The sequence below is a fragment of the Nicotiana tabacum genome, chromosome 11, assembly GCF_000715075.1.
Source record: "Nicotiana tabacum cultivar K326 chromosome 11, ASM71507v2, whole genome shotgun sequence".
In the NCBI taxonomy this organism is placed as follows: domain Eukaryota; kingdom Viridiplantae; phylum Streptophyta; class Magnoliopsida; order Solanales; family Solanaceae; genus Nicotiana; species Nicotiana tabacum.
Window position 1 is genome coordinate 151,492,109 of NC_134090.1, and position 17,923 is coordinate 151,510,031.

Below are 17,923 nucleotides of genomic sequence, written 5' to 3' on the forward strand. Positions count from 1 at the left end.
TCGGGCACCACCGAGGGACTTCTTGAAAGGCCCACATACATCTGAGTGTACCAGATCCAACACATTTTGCCTTCTGGAAGGAGGGAATCTTTTGAACGAAACTCTATTTTGTTTCCCAGCTAAACAGTCAGCACACTTCTTCAACTGGATCTGGTTTAGACCTGGTAAGTCATTCTTCTTTACCAAACGCGCCATTGACTTCTCACTCATGTGGCCAAGACATCTATGCCACAACTTGATATTGCTATCATTCTCCGCAATATTTATAACTTGTTGGGAGATGCTCGCCTGGGTCACGTACAACTTTGACTGCTTCGTGCCCCGCACCACCACCAATGAGCCCTTCGTGAGCTTCCATTGGCCATTATGGAAGGTATTGCAGTAACCTTCCTCATCGAGCTTGTCTACGGAGATCAGATTCAGGCGCATATCTGGAACATGCCTGACATCTCTTAAAAGTAGCTTCATCCCATTCATGGTCTCTAGGCAAACATCACATTTGCCTACAACTGTTGAGAAATTGGCATTTCCCATCTTTACACGACCAAAGTCTCCAGGTGTGTAAGATGAGAAGAGTTCTCTCCGTGGCGTCGCATGAATGGTAGCCCCACTATCAATCACCCAGGTCATCTCTTGGGTTGTCAGATTGATAATGTCGTCATCGTAGACAACGTTGAACTCACCAAAGGAGTTCGTTTCATCATCACTGCTTTCTTTGGGCTTCACCTTTTTGCCTTTGTTCTTCTTCTGGTCATTCTGGAACTGTCGGCAAAATCTTTTGATATGCCCCTTCTTTTTGCAGTAATGGCACTCAACATTTGCAAATTTGTTGGATTTACCTCTGCTCTTATCTCTGTTACTCTGGCTCTTATTTTGACTTCTCCCTCTGGTCGTAACAGCCAACACCTCTGACTGTGAAGAAGATGTTCCTTGTGATCGGCGTCTCATTTCTTCATTCAGAATGCCACTCTTGACTGTCTCCATGTTTACCACACCGTTGGGTGCAGAATTGGTGATTGAAACCTTCAAGGTTTCCCATGACTCTGGGAGTGTTGCCAGCACCATAAGAGCAAGTACCTCGTCATCGAACTTTATGCCTATTCCCGACAACTGGTCGACAATCCCTTGTATTTCATTAAGGGGATCTGCCACAGTTGTCCCTTCTACATATTTTACTTGCATTAATTTTGTCAAGTAAAATAATTTGTTGTTACCTGTTTTAGAGGCATACAACTCTTCGAGCTTGTCCCATAACGACCTTGCATGTGTCACACCAGAAATGTGGTTGTACACATTGTCTTCAACAAATTGCCGTATGTATCCGCACACTTGGTTGTGCTCAAATTCCCAGTCCTCGTCTGACTTATCTTCAGGTTTCTGAGAACTGAACACTGGCAGGTGCATCTTTGTCACGAACAGAAGATCCTTCATCTTGTTTCTCCATAAGTGATAATTTGTGCCATTCAGGTTGACCATCTTGCTTGTCCTCGCCTCCATTTAGATCAGAATTTGACAGACTTCTGCAATCTAAAAAAAATTCCGACGGTGAATAGTAACCGTGGATATGAATAGTGCCCGTATGGATGAATAGTACTCGTACGTATGAATAGTACCGTACCCAAAGCTCTGATGCCACTTGTTAGGACCCGGTGGCACTAAACACTACTGCACAGCAGAATAAAATAAATGATCAACGAAACCAAAAATAAATGACACAATATTTAACGTGGTTCACCTAAAACGTTTAGGCTACGTCCACAAATCCGACACCAACTTCCACTAAAACATTTAGCAGGCATACAAAGAGAGACTTCCCCAATAATTTGGAGGTACAACAATTCCTGAGCTCTACCCAAAATAGTGGCGCACACAAAAGTGTTTCCCGTAAAATACCCGACTAGTATTTCTACTCACTATTTTGTCACTCCCCTGTTAGGAAACATTCCTAAAGGAACTACATCTCTCTCCCTCTCAAACTCTTTCTTCTTGAGTTTTGATATATTTTTTTGGTGTGTTATACAATGAAATGGAAGGGGGTATTTATAGTTTTGAGATAGGGACCAAAAGTGCAAATCTCACCTACCAAGAAGGATCAATTTGCAATATTCCCATCTCACCTACCACTTATTGCATCATTGCTTATCTCACTAAGGAGAGTTGCATCATTGCTTACCTCTCCCATACATCACCATAATTGTTGGAAAAACTAACACTTCAAAGATAATGAAGTATTGAGCTTTTTCCCATTTATGGTTCCGCATCCAGTTAGCATTGGTATTTCTTGTACTTATGATTCCATATGCTCAACATCCCGTGTTTTTCTCCTTATGAAAGCGATTAACATTGCGTACGAAATGCATTTCTGACTTTTAAGTCACAGGTGAATATATTATAGTTAATCCGATTTATAAAAGGATGAGTCTCTTTATTCAAGTCCACATCCTTCATCTAGAGTAGCTAATGTATTATATCAATGTTTTAACACTCCATTCCACTTATTCACAAGCTTTCGATCTAAAAACCTTACAGCAGACGCACATCTGAGCTTGTTTTTCTTTTTTATCTCCCTATTTAACAAAACTCAACAATTTTCTGTCAGGAATAAGATAATGTTTCATATTCTGATTTTCGTTGTTGATCTAATTATAGCAGTGAGCCATTATACAGTCATTTTTGACTTGAGGACCTACTCAGGGTGCTGGACATAAAGTATCCGGGCATCGTTTAGTCCAAGGAGGTCAATATAACTAAATAATTCATTCCTTCACCTCACCTTAATTGAGAGTCTTTTCCGCTATATTGTCATGAAAGTAGGAGCATCTATTATTCACCAAAATGGTCTCAAATTATAAGTACAGCACAAGGCCATATAAGGCAAAGTCATATGATACTTCATATGCTACTGTCTTTCAAAGACATCAATCAAATTAATTTTCACCACCTATTATTAGTTTTTTTTTTGGGTACCATGATCAGAAGCTTCATGCTAGTTTCTCTATCAACTGTGCTTTTAAATTCCCAAGTATCACTTTTGTTGGAACATTCATGCCAGCACTAGAGTAGAGTCTAATTAAGATTATCAGTATGATTTTGTTCTTTCCATATGGCTCTATTGCTTCATTATAATAAGAAATGAGGCTTCAATTACAAGTAGATTGAATTCTTTTCGAACCCCCATATTCTGGATCAAGGTCTATATCCCAAAGCTAAGAAGCAGGGGCGGCCCGACGAATTTTGTGGCCTAAAGCCAAACTTTAATTTACGAGGGGCCTTAACTTTTTAATTTTTTTTTTTTAAAATTGATTTGAAGTCTATTTTTTTAGCTTTTTTGAGATACATAGTAATTTAATTTTCTTATAATCATAACTCCTAATAAGTATTTCTCAATTGATAATATAGGGAATCCACTTAACCTTTCTTGTGACATTGTTGTTCTTAGGTAAGATTTTATCAATTTTAATTTTGAAAACGGTAACTTGAGTTATAAACATTATTCCATAAGTAATTTAGGAATTTGGAAAAGAATTAAATCTTTTTATTTGATTAAGTTTATCAATTCAATTGTTATCTTCTAATTGTACTATTTTCCTTAATACTTTTAATTCAGAAAATAAATCTAAACCATCAATATCGAATTGATTATTATGCTTTAAGGAACATTCAAGATTAAGGAAATATTTTTTCAAATTTCCAACATCTAGTGATCTTAGTTTTTACTGCCAAATAAAAAATTAAAAATATCTTCATATGCTTCGAATTGTTCAAATTTGTTTTGAAGTGAAAAAATAGTCTTGTCTATTATGTATAAAAGTAATCAACTTTAAAGGACTCTTCGAAAGATTTTGGGATTTCATTATCAACATTCGCATCAAATTGTTACTTCCTATATATCACACGTTTCTTACAAAATTCGGGTTCGATATCTATTTCAAGTGCAATTTCCTTGGTAGAAATCATAGCGGTTGCAAATTGTTTCTTCTCTATATTTGTTAGAAAGAAATAAAACTTTTTCACTTTACAGAATAATTTTTTAAACTTATACATAATCTATTAGGTGTGACAAAAATGGGGCCCCCATAAATATGGGGCCCAAAGTGATTGCTTTACTTGCTTTATGGAAGGGCCGCACCTGCTAAGAAGCACTTGGAAGTTGGAGATTATGGTGATATAAAATTATTTTATTTTATCAAGGATAATTCTTACAACAAAACCTTCTTAACATCCACGAATTTTCGGGGATGTGAAACTAGACATAAATAATCACATGGTACAACTCCTCTTTAGCAAGTTGATTCTGAAGGATACTCTTGTTCCAGGTTCAAAAAAAAGGTAGGGCCTAGTGTCCATGAATTAAGGACTAATTTTAATTTGGACTCAAGTCTGGACAAAGCTAAGAAGCCCTTGGCCTATTGGTACAGGCATGAATAACTCAAGGCTTCATCTATTCTTAAGAATTCTTCAGTGACAGGTGGTTTTTTTCAAGTTTGAAAAAAAGGTAGGGCCTATTGGAACATCCCACTTTCCTTTGTCCTATTGGTATGTTGTTATGGTTATTCCATCTTGTCAATGACAAGAAATGTCTAGATGTGTATTAAGAAGTGAATAATCACAACTAGGTTACATCTCTTATTTGGCAATTAGATAGTGATGCATGCTATGTTCCAACTTCAGACAAAAGGTAGGGCCTGATGTCTTGATCTATTATGGACTAAAGATATGAATACTTTGACAATTAGTTGGAAGGAAAAACCATGTTACTTGAGGTGCTATTGTCTTCAGCTGGTACCCACTGAATCACCACTAATTAACAGAATTCTCTTAGTTGCCATTGTCCTATATAAACACTTTCAAGAAGATGTCTACCACCACAGTTCTCAGCAAAATTTGAAAGATCTTCTGTAATTTCTTCTTTCTTTTCTCATCTGTACTTAACAGGAGATAATGGCAATTCGTATGCCTCGTATAATCAAGAAGTCTTCTACAGCTGGAGATGTTCCGAAGGGCCACTTCACTGTTTATGTTGGGGAGAAGCAGAAGAAGAGATTTGTAATCCCCATATCATTCTTGAGCCAACCTTTATTTCAAGACTTGCTAAGTCAAGCTGAGGAATAATTTGGCTTCGATCATCCAATGGGTGGTGCTACAATTCCCTGCACTGAGGACATCTTTATCAACCTCACTTCTCGTTTAAGGAACTGATAAAGGAACTTGATTTCTCAATTTGTAGAGTACAAAAGCAGGATACTTGTATAGAAAAAAACAAATTTTAATGTTAGAATGAGGTGGTAGCTAGTTATCCCTGTCAGATTAGGAAGGATAGTGACTCCACAAAGACTGATTGTTAGTCCATGTCAAAGAGACAAATGACTTTACTTTTTCTACTTCAAAAGAAATTGAAGTATTGAACCTTTTTCACTTGATGACTCTATTCAGTTAGTATTTGAATATTTTTCTCCTTATGATTCCCTAATCCTCTCATAGAATATTTGTGCTCAAGTCTCATGTGTTGCTAACCATTATGAGCCAGAATCAATTCTGAAACTGGTCACATTTTCATGTTAGTCAAAGGATGATTAGAGTTTAAAATTTATATGGAATAACAATGCTATTAGCATACTATGGTTACTCTTGCTCTAATTAACAAGAGCTGCAGCTTTTGGGAAGCAACAACTCCAACTGAGAGTACTACAAAAACTAATAATGTAACAAAATTATATTAAATTGATCCTTCATTTGCATCGATGCACCAAGCTGAACGGGCTGACATTGGTGTTGATACTTAATGTGCAAGATTTTCCTTCCAATGACCTAACAACAGACTTAAATCAGCTCGAAATATTGGTCTTTGTTGTTCTCTTATTTGACCGAAACTTCAGAAATTTCTGTCAGGATATAATATATATTAGTACAATTTTCATAAGCATGACATAGTTCCTTTGGTTCATGTTCTGAAGTTTAGAGTAGATTCAGTTCTCATATCTAGATAGCTACTTAAAGAATCATTTTTTACTTTAGGAGCTCCTGGCAAGCTGCAACACAAGTTAACAGTGACCACATGCCAAGCTGTCAGCATTAATTTGTCTAGCATTTTTGAGACCTCCACTCATAAATTTTATCCAAGAGTTAAGATTAGCCACATTTATGGATTAAGTTCAGGGACATGTTTGGAAGCACCTGCAGGAACATTCCACTTCCTTTTGTTCTATTGGTATGTGGTGATGGATAAATCCATATTTTTAAAGGATGAATGCTTGCTAGAACACTAAGTTAAAGGGTAGGGCCTATTGTCTTGAACCAATGTGACCTAGAGCCATCAATACTTTGGCAATGAGTTGAAAGGCAAAACCATGTTACTTCAGGTGCTATTGTCTTCAGCTGGTACCCACAGAATTACTCTTCACCACAGATTAACAGGATAATATGAGTTGCCATTTGGCCTATATAAACACATTCAAGAAGATGTCTACCACCACAGCTCTCAGCAAAATTTGAAGGATTCAAAGCTTTCTCTGCTTTAGAGATCTTTAGTAGTTCATTTTTTCTTTCCTCGTCTATAGTAAAGCTAAAAGAATCATGGCTATTCATATGCCTCGTATAATCAAGAAGTCTTCCACAAATGGAGACGTTCCAAAAGGCCACTTTGCTGTATATATTGGGGAGAAGCATAAGAAGAGATTTGTTATCCCTATATCATTCTTGAGTCACCAAGAATTTCAACTCTTGCTTAGTCAAGCTGAGGAAGAATTTGGTTTCGATCATCCAATGGGCGGTCTCACAATTCCCTGCAGAGAGGATGTCTTCATCGACCTTACTTCTCGTTTGAGGAACTGAGACAGAAACTTGTCTTCACAATTTTGTAAAGCAGGATCTGCACAGTTTGCATAGATGAATAGTTAGAGAAAACTGTAGTTAGAATGCGGAATGTTAGTGAACTTAACTCCACAAAGCCTGTTTTGTTATTCATGTCAAAGAGATGAATGACTCTTCACTTTTTCTACTTCAAAGATAATGAAGTACTGAATTTTTTCCACTTGATGGCTCCATTCACTGTGCATTGGTATTTCTTTTATTTGCGATTCCATATACTCAAGTCCCGTGTTTTTCTCCTTTACAAAGGCGAAAAAGATTTGCTTTCCTTATGATGTTCCCGCTCCACTAGATAACAATGTGCTCGAATGCATTTCTGACTTTTAAGCCACAAGTGAATATATGTTGGAATATAAAGCAAGATATAAGCAAAGGAATAAAGGAGATATGAATATTCTGCTCATTATTTTTTTCAATAATCAAAGCCATATTTATACAAGAATTTATAACTGAAAAGCTCTAAAGAAAAGCAGAAAAATCAGCAGCAGGTTATCCCTAACAGCTATATCCTAACAAATAGCAACAGAAAGATAAGATTCTGCTAACAGTTACAAGACTTATTTATCTCAACAACTTCCTTGCTTTGAGCAGATTTTGAACTTCAGCAATTATGCAAAATTTCCAGCTATTGAGGCAGTAATTTCAACACTTCTCCTTGACTCAAGAGCAGCAACACCAAGTTTTTCTCTAAGAAATTCAAATCTGGATCTAGGTAGAGCCTTAGTTAAAATATCAGCAATCTGAAATTCCCTTTTGCAATATACTAAAGCTACCTCTCCATTCTTCTGCACTTCTCTTAAGAAATAAAGCTTGATCTTGAAATGTTTTGTCTTCCCATGGAACACAGGATTATTTGCAATAGAAATTGCAGCTTGATTATCAACAAAGATTCCAGTGCTTTTCTTTTGCTCCATGTACAAATCTGCCAGCAGTTTCCTAACCCAAAGAGCTTGATTCACAGCTGATGCAGCTGCAACATACTCTGCTTCAACTGTAGATTGAGCAACTACATCTTGCTTCTTTGAACACCAAGAGAATGCACCAGAACCAAAACTGAAACAATAACCTGAAGTGCTTCTCGTATCATCTAAGCAGCCCGCCCAATCGCTATCAGAATATCCATGAAACTGAAAGTCTAAGGCTCTTTTGAACATGATGCCAAAATTAACAGTACCTTTGACATATCCAATAATACGTTTAGCTGCTTGAAAATGAACTTCACTGGCACAGTGCATATACCTCGAAAGTAAACTCACAGAATGAACAATATCTGGCCTTGTTGCAGTCAAGTACATCAGGCAACCTATCAAGCTCCTGTAAAGTCCTTCATCAATCTTTTCAGCTCCATCTTCTTTGCAAAACTTCTCATTTTGATTCATAGGAGTTGTCATAGGCTTGCAATCATCCATTTTGGACTTTTTCAGTATTTCTTTGGCGTATTTCTGCTAGCATATAAAAATCTCATTTTGTTTTTGCTGAACTTCCATCCCAAGGAAGTAGAACATCTCACCAAGGTCTGTCATCTCAAAAACCTCCTTCATTTCAGTCTTAAACTGACTGATTAAGTCTGAACTGCTACTTGTAACTAATAAATCATCAACATATAGAGAGATAATAGCTAAATATGTTTCTTCCTTCCGGATATACAGTGTGGACTCACTCAAACTTTTCTGAAAGCCTAAACTGAGAAGATGAGCATCAATCCTACTATACCAAGCTCTAGGAGCTTGCTTCAACCCATATAACGCCTTCTTTAATAGATATACCTTGTCTTCTTTACCTTTCAAAGAAAAACCTTCAGGTTGTTCTACAAAGATTTCTTCTTCAAGGTGACCATTGAGGAAAGCAGATTTCACATCAAGTTGGTGGATCTTCCATCCATGTTGAGCTGATAAAGCTAGTAGCATTCTCACTGTATCCAAGCGAGCAACAGGAGCGAAAGTTTCTGAAAAATCCACTCCAAACATTTGCGCATACCCTTTCACAACTTGTCTGGCCTTGTATTTGTTTACGGAACCATCAGGGTTGAGCTTGGTTCTATAAACCCACTTGACTCCAATAGCTTTCTTGTGTGATGGTCTATCAACTAGCTCCCATGTGTTGTTCTTTTCTATCATTTTCAGCTCCTCCTGCATTGCAGCCCTCCATTTCTCATCTTTGGCAGCTTCTGGAAATCCTACAGGTTCTAAAATAGCAACATTACACCTTTGATATATATCAGAAAGTGGTCTTGTGCCTCGGACAGGTACATCATCAACATCTTCATCTAGACACTCTAGATTTTTCTGTTTTTCACCATCTTTCCAGTTCCAGGTGTCATTCTCCAAGAACTTGACATCCCTGCTAACAACAACTTTGTCATTTTGAGGTTTATAGATCCTGTAAGCTTTTGAGATATTGTTGTATCCTACAAAATTCCAGGGTCGGCCTTTTTATCTAGCTTATCTCTTTTCACCTGAGGTACATAAAAGAAACAAAGACAACAAAAAACTTTCAGATTTGTTAGCATAGGTTTGTAACCAAACCAAGCCTCAAAGGGAGTCTTCTTCTGCAAAGCTTTGGTTGGCAATCTGTTTAGCAAAAATACCGTAGTATTTGCAGCTTCTGCCCAAAATTGCTTAGGTAACCCTTTTTCATGGAGTATACAACTTGTCATTTCCGTTAAGGTCCTATTTTTCCTCTCTACTACTCCATTTTGTTGAGGAGTGTATGGTGCCGTTAGCTGATGCTCAATTTCTGCTTCATCACAAAACTGGTTAAACTTTTCTGAAGTATACTCAGTTCCATTATCTGTTCTTACCATCTGAATTTTGCAACCACTCTGATTTTTCACCAAAGCCTTATATTTCCAAAATACACCAGCTACCTCATATTTAAAATTCAAAAAATAAATCCAACAATATCTGGTGCAATCATCAATAAAGGCAATGTAGTACTTACTGCCCTTCAAAGATGATGTTTTTTGAGGTCCACCTACATCTGTGTGAATAAGTTGCAGCTTCTGTTTTGCCCTCCAAGATGACTTCTGAAAAGGAAGCCGAGTTTGTTTTCCATACTGGCAAGCTTCACAAGCAGGTAGATTTTTCTCAACTTGGAAGGCCTTCTACTAGGTGATTTTCTTTCATGAAAAGTATTGCTTCATGATGGAAATGTCCAAGTCTTTTGTGCCATAGTTCTGAGTTATTGGCTAACTGGACAACTGCGGCTTGTTCCTCCTCCAGCAGGTTCAAGGAAAAGCTTTTGCCTCTCATCTTGATCTTGAACAACTCCTTGTTATCAGCATCCTTGATCAGACACGCTTTATCTTCAAACAACAACTTGAAACCATTTTCAAGTAGGTGCCCAACACTTAAGAGGTTTCGATCAAGATCGGGAACAAAAAGAACATCAGTTATAAGTTTCAAACCAGTAAGGCTTTCAATTGCAACGGTTCCTCTGCCTTCCGCATCGAGTAATTCTCCATTTCCAATCCTGACTTTGCCAATGACAGAGCGATCTAGCTCTTGATCATTGGTCATATGATTTGTGCATCCGCTATCAATTAACCAGCTTTCAGAACTGTTGTTGCTAGCAAAACAAGTTGCTACAAATAACTGTTCTTCTTGATGTTGATTTGCAGCGGCGTTGGCTTCCTCATATTGTGGTTGTGACTTGCATACCCTCTCAACATGGCCTAGTTGACCACATTTGTTGCACTTGACATTTGGTCTCCACCAACATTTTTGTTGAGGATGATTTGTCTTTTTGCAATGAGGGCAGGGTGGATGAGCTCCTCCCTGATTGTTATTGTTATTGCTTTGCCTTTGCTTCCTGTTCTTTTTTCTGCCTTTGTTTGAATCAATGTTCTGTGAATTAGCTTGTAAAGCTCCTTCGACAGAACTTTCCTTCCTCATTATTCTCCTTTGCTCCAATGCCTGCAAAGCTTTAACAAGTTCTGCCAAGGTGATACTTGACAGATCTTTGGAATTCTCTAAAGAAGAGATCGTGGCTTCATATTTCTCAGGCAGTGTTACAGAATTTTTTAAACAATTCTTTCATCATTAAATTCATTACCAAACAATCTCACCTTGTTGGCTATGTCGAGCAATTGGTCTGAATAATCTTTTATAGTTTCTGATTCTTTCATTTTCTTCATTTCAAATTCTCGAATTAGATTCATCACTTGCATATTCTGCACTCTTTCATTTCCTTTGTATTCTTTTTTGAGATACTCCCAAATTGCTGCTGCAGACTGCATTTGCATAATTCTGGTGAGAATTGAAGGTGATACTGCAGAGAAAAGACATGCTTTGGCTTTCCTTGTCTTTTTCTCCTTGTGAATTTTTATCTGATTAATTGTTGGATTATTTCCAAGAGGAGTTACTTCGTAGTCCTCTTCTACTGCTTCCCAGAGATCCAATGCTTCAAGATGAACTGTCATTCTAATTGCCCAAGCTTGATAATTCTCACCATTGAAGACTGGTGGAGTTAAGAAGCTCGATTCAGAATTCATTTTCTATAAACTATTTAAGATAACAGTTTAAAGAATGTATTGTGATGTGCTTTGGGTGGAAGAATTGGTATTTGGTTCACTCTCTACTCACAAGTCCCTCAAGATGGTAGGCTCTAGATACCAATATGTTGGAATATAAAGCAAGATATAAGCAAAGGAATAAAGGAGATATGAATATTCTGCTCATTATTTTATTCAATAATCAAAGCCATATTTATACAAGAATTTATAACTGAAAAGCTCTAAAGAAAAGCAGAAAAATCAGCAGCAGATTATCTCTAACAGCTATATCCTAACAAATAGCAATAGAAAGATAAGATTCTTCTAACAGTTACAAGGCTTATTTATCTCAACAACTTCCTTGCTTTGAGCAGATTTTGAACTTAAGCAGTTATGCAAAATTTCCAACTATTGAGGCAGTAATTTCAACAATATATGTAGTTAATCAACAACAATAACAAACTCAGCGTAATCCCATATGTAGTTAATCCAATTTATAAAAGGATGAGTCTCTTTATTCTAATTCACGAGTTCCAAACAGACCTTCATATGATCATATTTTCTCTAATAGTTTAAGCTTATAGATGAGATTGTTACATAATTCACCAATTCCAAACATACCTTCACCAAGCAATATCTTCTACCATCTATTTTTCTTCTTGTGATTAGATTCATACACTATTTACCATGCTAAAATTCAGATATGTATCTTTAGTCCAAGGAGGTTAATGACTAAATCATTTGGTCTCAAATTATTAGTACAGCACAAGGACATATAAGGCAAAGTCATATGATCCTTCATATGCTATTGTCTTTCATAGGCATCACAAACCATCTTTCACCAGCTAGCTATTATTAGAATTTTTTGGGCACCATAATCAGAAGCTTCATGCTAGTTTCCCTATCAACAGTGCTTTTTAAATTCTCAATCGCTATCATTTTTGTTGGGACATTCTTGCCAAAACTAGAGTCTAATCAAGTATATCAGTATAATTATGTTCTTTACACGGTTCTATTACCTCCTCATTACAGGAAATGAGGCTTCAATTACAAGTAAAATTTATTCTTTTCAACCCTATGGGGATAATATGATTACTGAAAAGAAACTGGAGAACACCATATTTTGGATCAAGGTCTCTAGACCTAAGCTAAGAAGCACTTGGAAGCTGGAAATTAGTGTAGGATTGCATATAGGTGTTCATAACACGCAGCGGAAGGCAATAACAATCCTAGGCAGAACTTTTCGTGTTTAAAATTTATTTACATGTCAAAGATCGGATCTAAGACGTACCTGGTGAAGAGAGTCTTGTTTCAAAAAATTTCTTCGATTGTGCGAAGACTCTATGCGTATCCACACCGAGACTGATCCTTGCTATCAACTCTTTGATCAGTGAAATCCGTGAACAAAATTGAACAAAATATTATGTTAAAATTTTTCTCAAAAATCACAACTCAATGTTATACGACAAGAACTGTTATTGTAAAGAATGTTTGTCTCTTGATTTTTATGGCTTCTCAAACCTGTTATTTTTCACTTCAAAATGGAAGCTAAAAAAAAGGAAGAATAGAGAGTTTTTGCTACTGCAATTGAATGTCCTCTGATTCTAAATCAAGAGTAAGCCTTTTAATATAAAAATCGAATCCATTGAAAAATATATCCCATTCTAAGTGGGATGATTATGACAAACTTCCTTTATTAACTTTATAAAAGTTTCCCATTGAAAAATATATCGCATTCTAATGAGATAAATCTTCCAAGATATTGAGGAGTTTGAATTGAAATTCTGCCGTAGGAATTCCTTCATGGAATTCTATGTCCAATCAAAATTGGATCAAGTGTTCTTCATTAATATTATATATATACACCTTATATAAACAAATATTAATTATATATATTTCAACCAAGAGATACAATTTGATTTTCTGGCCAAATAGAAACTTCAATTTATTCACAATATTAATTATATCCTATGTGCTAGCAAAGAATATAATAATATTTCATTTGGACTAATAACTAAATTTATTTGACTAATTAAATTCCTTAATTTAATTATCAAATAATAAAGTAATTAATCCTTTAGCAATATCAGAACACTCGTTCGTGTGCGACCTCATAGGTTCAATACTAAGCCGGTAGTAAATTGATCACATCAATATACTAATCAAGGGTGGCGTCTAGCAACACTCCTTAATGACCACATAGAATGAAGTATACAATTTACTCTCAAGAACCAGTAGAAAAATAATGTAGTAATTTCTTCTGTCCTTATAGCTCTGGATCACCCTAGGATATGGTTCAACTGTCAAATCCAAATAGGCGACCAACTATGTGTTCATGTCAAATATAATCGACCATTGAATGACCTAAGAAACTAATTTCTTCTTTCATTCAATTGCCCTGGCCAAGGTCTTAGTTTGGTCGTTTATAATTCATGACAACATGAAGCTTAAACTCATTACCAAGAGTTGACAGATTCCATCTTAGATCAATTACTAATTCTACAAGTATTTAATCGTACCCAATATCCTTTCAACTATCGCCCTAGGGCCATAAGTGTCTAGTATCAAAGCACAATAAATAACTTGTCAATTACTATGACGATCTCAGGTCAAAGAAAACTCTTACATCACATTCTTCAAGAGAATATCCTATTGACAGTTTATGGTAATTCTAACCATTAGGAATTATCCAATGAGTCGGTTCAATGATCATATCTCTATATGCATCATCTATCTACGTAATTCAGTTAATGAGATCAACCAATCTTTATCCTATAAAGACGATCACATAGATATTGATCTAACCGGATTATTAATGACCAAATTAACAATCCTATGATCAAGAACTAAATTTATATTAAATTATAAGAAACTTTACTCTCATTATCATGATCTCAATCACGATGACAAGTCTTAAAATTTAATCAAGGACCTTATCAAAATAATCAAGCAATTAATAATAATGATAAAAGAATATCAAATGTCATATATATATTTTATATGAAATAACATTCATGAAATATGTTCAAATCATCAAACATGAGATTGGATCTAGGACATATCTAATATATCCCTAACAATTAGGGTGATAGAAAATTATTTTATTTCCTCAAGGAACAACAAAACCATGTTACATTTATGAATTTTCGGGGATGTGTATCTAGACATAAATATTCACAAGGCACGATTCCTCTTTAGCACGTTGATTTTGAAGGATACTCTTGTTCCAGGTTCAAAGAAAAGGTAGGGCCTGTTCCATGGACAAAGCTAAGAAGCACTTGGCCTAGTGGTACTGGCATGAATAGCTCAAGGCTTCATCTATTCTTGAGATTTCTGCAGTTTAAGATGCTTTGTTCCAAGTTTTAAAAAAGGTAGGGCCTAATGTTCTTGAACTAATAGTGCAAAGTTATTGATACTTGGAAGACAAAAGCATGTGATTTTCAGGGACATTGTCTTCTGCTGGTGTCCACAAATTCCTATTCAACACATATCAGCTGTGTTCTATGAGTTGTCATTGCCTATATAAACATATTCAAAGAGGTGTCTACCACCACAGATCTCACCAAACTTGAAAGTATTGAAAGCTTTCTCGGCTTTTGAGTTCTTTAGTAATTCTTTCTTTCTTACTAAAACTAAAAGATCATGGCAATTCTTCGTATGATCAAGAAGTCTTCGACCAGTGGAGATGTTCCCAAGGGCCACTTTGCTGTGTATGTTGGGGAGAAGCAAAAGAACAGATGTGTAATCCCTATATCATTTTTGAGTCAACCGGCATTTCAAGACTTGCTTAGTCAAGCTGAGGAAGAAGTTGGCTTTGATCACCCAATGGGTGGTCTCACAATTCCGTGCAGTGAAGACTTTTTCGTTGATCTCACATCTCGCTTGAGGAAGTGACAAGGAAATTAACCCCCTCCACTGTGTACAGTTCAGGAGTTAGAAGAAACACTAGATAGATTTAATGAGTTTAGCTACATAAAGAATGGATGTTATTCTTTTGTCTCTAGACTAAGGACACATTTTTCTACTTCAATAGAAATTGAAGTAATGAACCTTTTTACTTCTATTGTTCCATTCTATTCCATATATTGATGTAATCAATTCATTGCAAAAGAAAACTTGTTTCTCAACTCTCGTGGTTTAAAGTAGGAGTAGCTCAAAATCTTTAGGGAGCAATTCCTAACAACAACCTTACGACGTTAATCAGCTTCTTCAAGATCCTTAGCCCAAAAAATCCCTTTGCTTTTATAAACCATTTTTTCCTCCATTTTTGCCAAAATAAGTTCCATGCTCTTGCTCTCCATCACTTCTCTTCCGTGCATTCAAATGGTGTTCGAAATGTCAAATTTGGGCCAAGTGATTCACGCCCTTTTACATGAACGTTCTGATTTGCTTTTAAGCGTGTATGTGTGCTCTGCTTTGGTTGATTTGCATGCCAAGTCATTGTTTACCTAGAGTGCCGCCGTTTTGTTCGATGAAATTCCTGTGAAGAACACTGCTCTAAATTTCTTAACAATGCAAAACCATTTGTAAAAGATTTGCTATTATCAGGACCAATAGATTATTACTAACTTTTCTGTTTTCTCCTTTTGAATCGGACTTCCTTTCCCGAGCTTATCCAAAATGTAAAAAAATACCGAGGGACAAGACATCACCATTCATTTCCGTGCTGATGTTCATTTATCAGCCAGTGCATATACTCTCTCGTCCCCTTTTATGCGATAATGTTTAACTTAGCACGGATTTTAAGAAGAAAGAAAGAAAGACTTTTCAAACTTGAGTTCCACAGCAATTCATGGACATGTGTGTGGCTATAAATCATCTCTCTAAGGTTAAAATTTGAAGTTTTAAGTTGAATTGTTTCTAAATATAGAAAAATGTCATTCTTTTGGGATAGATTAAAAGGGAATGGGTGTCACATAAAATGGGACAGAGGGAGTAATAAATAAACTACCCGATGTTTCGATTAAGACATTTGAAGTTTTGATTACTTAAACTGTTAAACTCGAAGCTTGATGGCTATGGTGGAAAGTAACAGAAGAAAACCCTAGAAGGGTTGAGAGAAGAAGATGACTGAAATGAGTCGGTCAAATCTCAATTGACCAAAACTCAAGCTATTATTGAGAAGTCTCTATTTATATTTACAAGTGTAAGAGACAAATATAAATGTAAAATCTGAAAATGAAAAATATATGAAAGTGTAAACTAAGAAACTATAAAAGGGCCTTCTGCTTTCACTTAGCTGATTGAGCCTGTGACAGTTGGGCCTGAGATGTATTTGGGCTAACACTCCCCTTCAAGCTTGAGGGTGAAAAAACACCAAGCTTGCAAAGTAAACCATGATGAACAGGACCATGAAGAGCTTTGGTCATAATGTCAGCTAACTGATTGGAGCTGGAGATAAAATGCAAGGAAATCAAACCAGCTTGCAAGCAAGTGCGCACATAATGACAGTCAATCTCAATGTGTTTTGTGCGCTCGTGGAAAACTGGGTTCTTGGCAATATAGAGAGCTACCTGGTTGTCACAATAAATGGGAACTGGGCTGGAAATGGACAAACCAAGATCACCTAGAAGTCTAAGCAACCAAGAAATCTCAGCTCAAATCTTGCGAAGAGCTCTGTATTCAGCTTCAGCTGAGGACAAGGAGAGAGTAGGTTGCTTCTTGCTTTTCCAAGAAATTGGGCTACCACCAAGGGTAACATAATAACCAATGACAGATTTGCGAGAAATGGCACAAGCAGCCCAATCAGAGTCAGAATATGCAGTTAGAGATAGATAAGATGAGCTGGAGAGGAGCACCCCTTGAGCTGGATCATTAAGTAAATATCTGAAAACATGTAAAGCTGCCAACATATGGGGAACTTGAGGTTTTTGAAGAAATTGGCTCAAATGTTGAACGGAGAAATAAATATCAGGCCTAGTATGTTGCAAGAGTTGAGCTTTCCAATCAATCTCCTATATAGGCTAGGATAAGAAACAGGCTCCCCCATGTCTAACACCAGCTTCACAGAAGGATCTAAGGGGGTCATAACAAGAGAGAAGTGTTGACAATGAAACTCAGCTAAAAGGTCAGAAGTGTACTTGTGTTGGCTCATCACATAACCTTGAGGGATAAGAGAGATTTCCAACCCCAAAAAAATAGTGAACTGACCCCAGGTCTTTCATTTTGAATTGGGCATCCAAGAAAGACTTCAAAGAGTTCATCCCAACAACATCATTACCTGCTAGTAATATGTCATCAACATAGACAGCCAAGACAATCAGAGAATCAAAAGAGACCTTAGTGAATAAGGAATAATCATTCATGCTGGAAATGTAGCTTTTGGATTGCAAGGCTTCAGACAGTTTTGAAAACCACTGCCTAGAAGCTTTCCTAAGGCCATAAAGGGACTTCTTGAGTCTGCAAACCAGGGGAGGGGAAGAAGAAGGAGCAGATACATCAAGACCAGGTGGAACCTTCATATAAACTTCCTCATGGAGATCCCCATGAAGGAAGGCATTATTCACATCAAGTTGAAACACAGTCCAGCTCCATTTAGCAGCCAAAGTGAGTAAGCATTTGATG

General features: G+C 36.5%; 1 protein-coding gene across 1 annotated transcript; it reads right to left on the reverse strand.

The window, feature by feature from the left end:
* Positions 1–9,953: 9,953 nt before the first annotated feature.
* On the reverse strand, positions 9,954–11,359 carry LOC142166063 (uncharacterized). Its single transcript, XM_075224476.1, has 2 exons — positions 10,921–11,359; positions 9,954–10,855 (listed from the first exon to the last, which is right to left on the reverse strand). The coding sequence occupies exons 1-2, from the start codon at positions 11,357–11,359 to the stop codon at positions 9,954–9,956; spliced, it is 1,341 nt and encodes a 446-aa protein (XP_075080577.1).
* Positions 11,360–17,923: the final 6,564 nt, after the last annotated feature.

Excerpts from the sequence above, each read along its gene's own strand:
- LOC142166063 (XM_075224476.1), bottom strand. The coding sequence starts at position 11,359 with ATGAATTCTGAATCGAGCTTCTTAACTCCACCAGTCTTCAATGGTGAG. Across the intron at positions 10,856-10,920 it reads CAACAAGGTGAGATTGTTTG|CCACGATCTCTTCTTTAGAG; the intron begins GTAATGAATTTA and ends AGAAATATGAAG.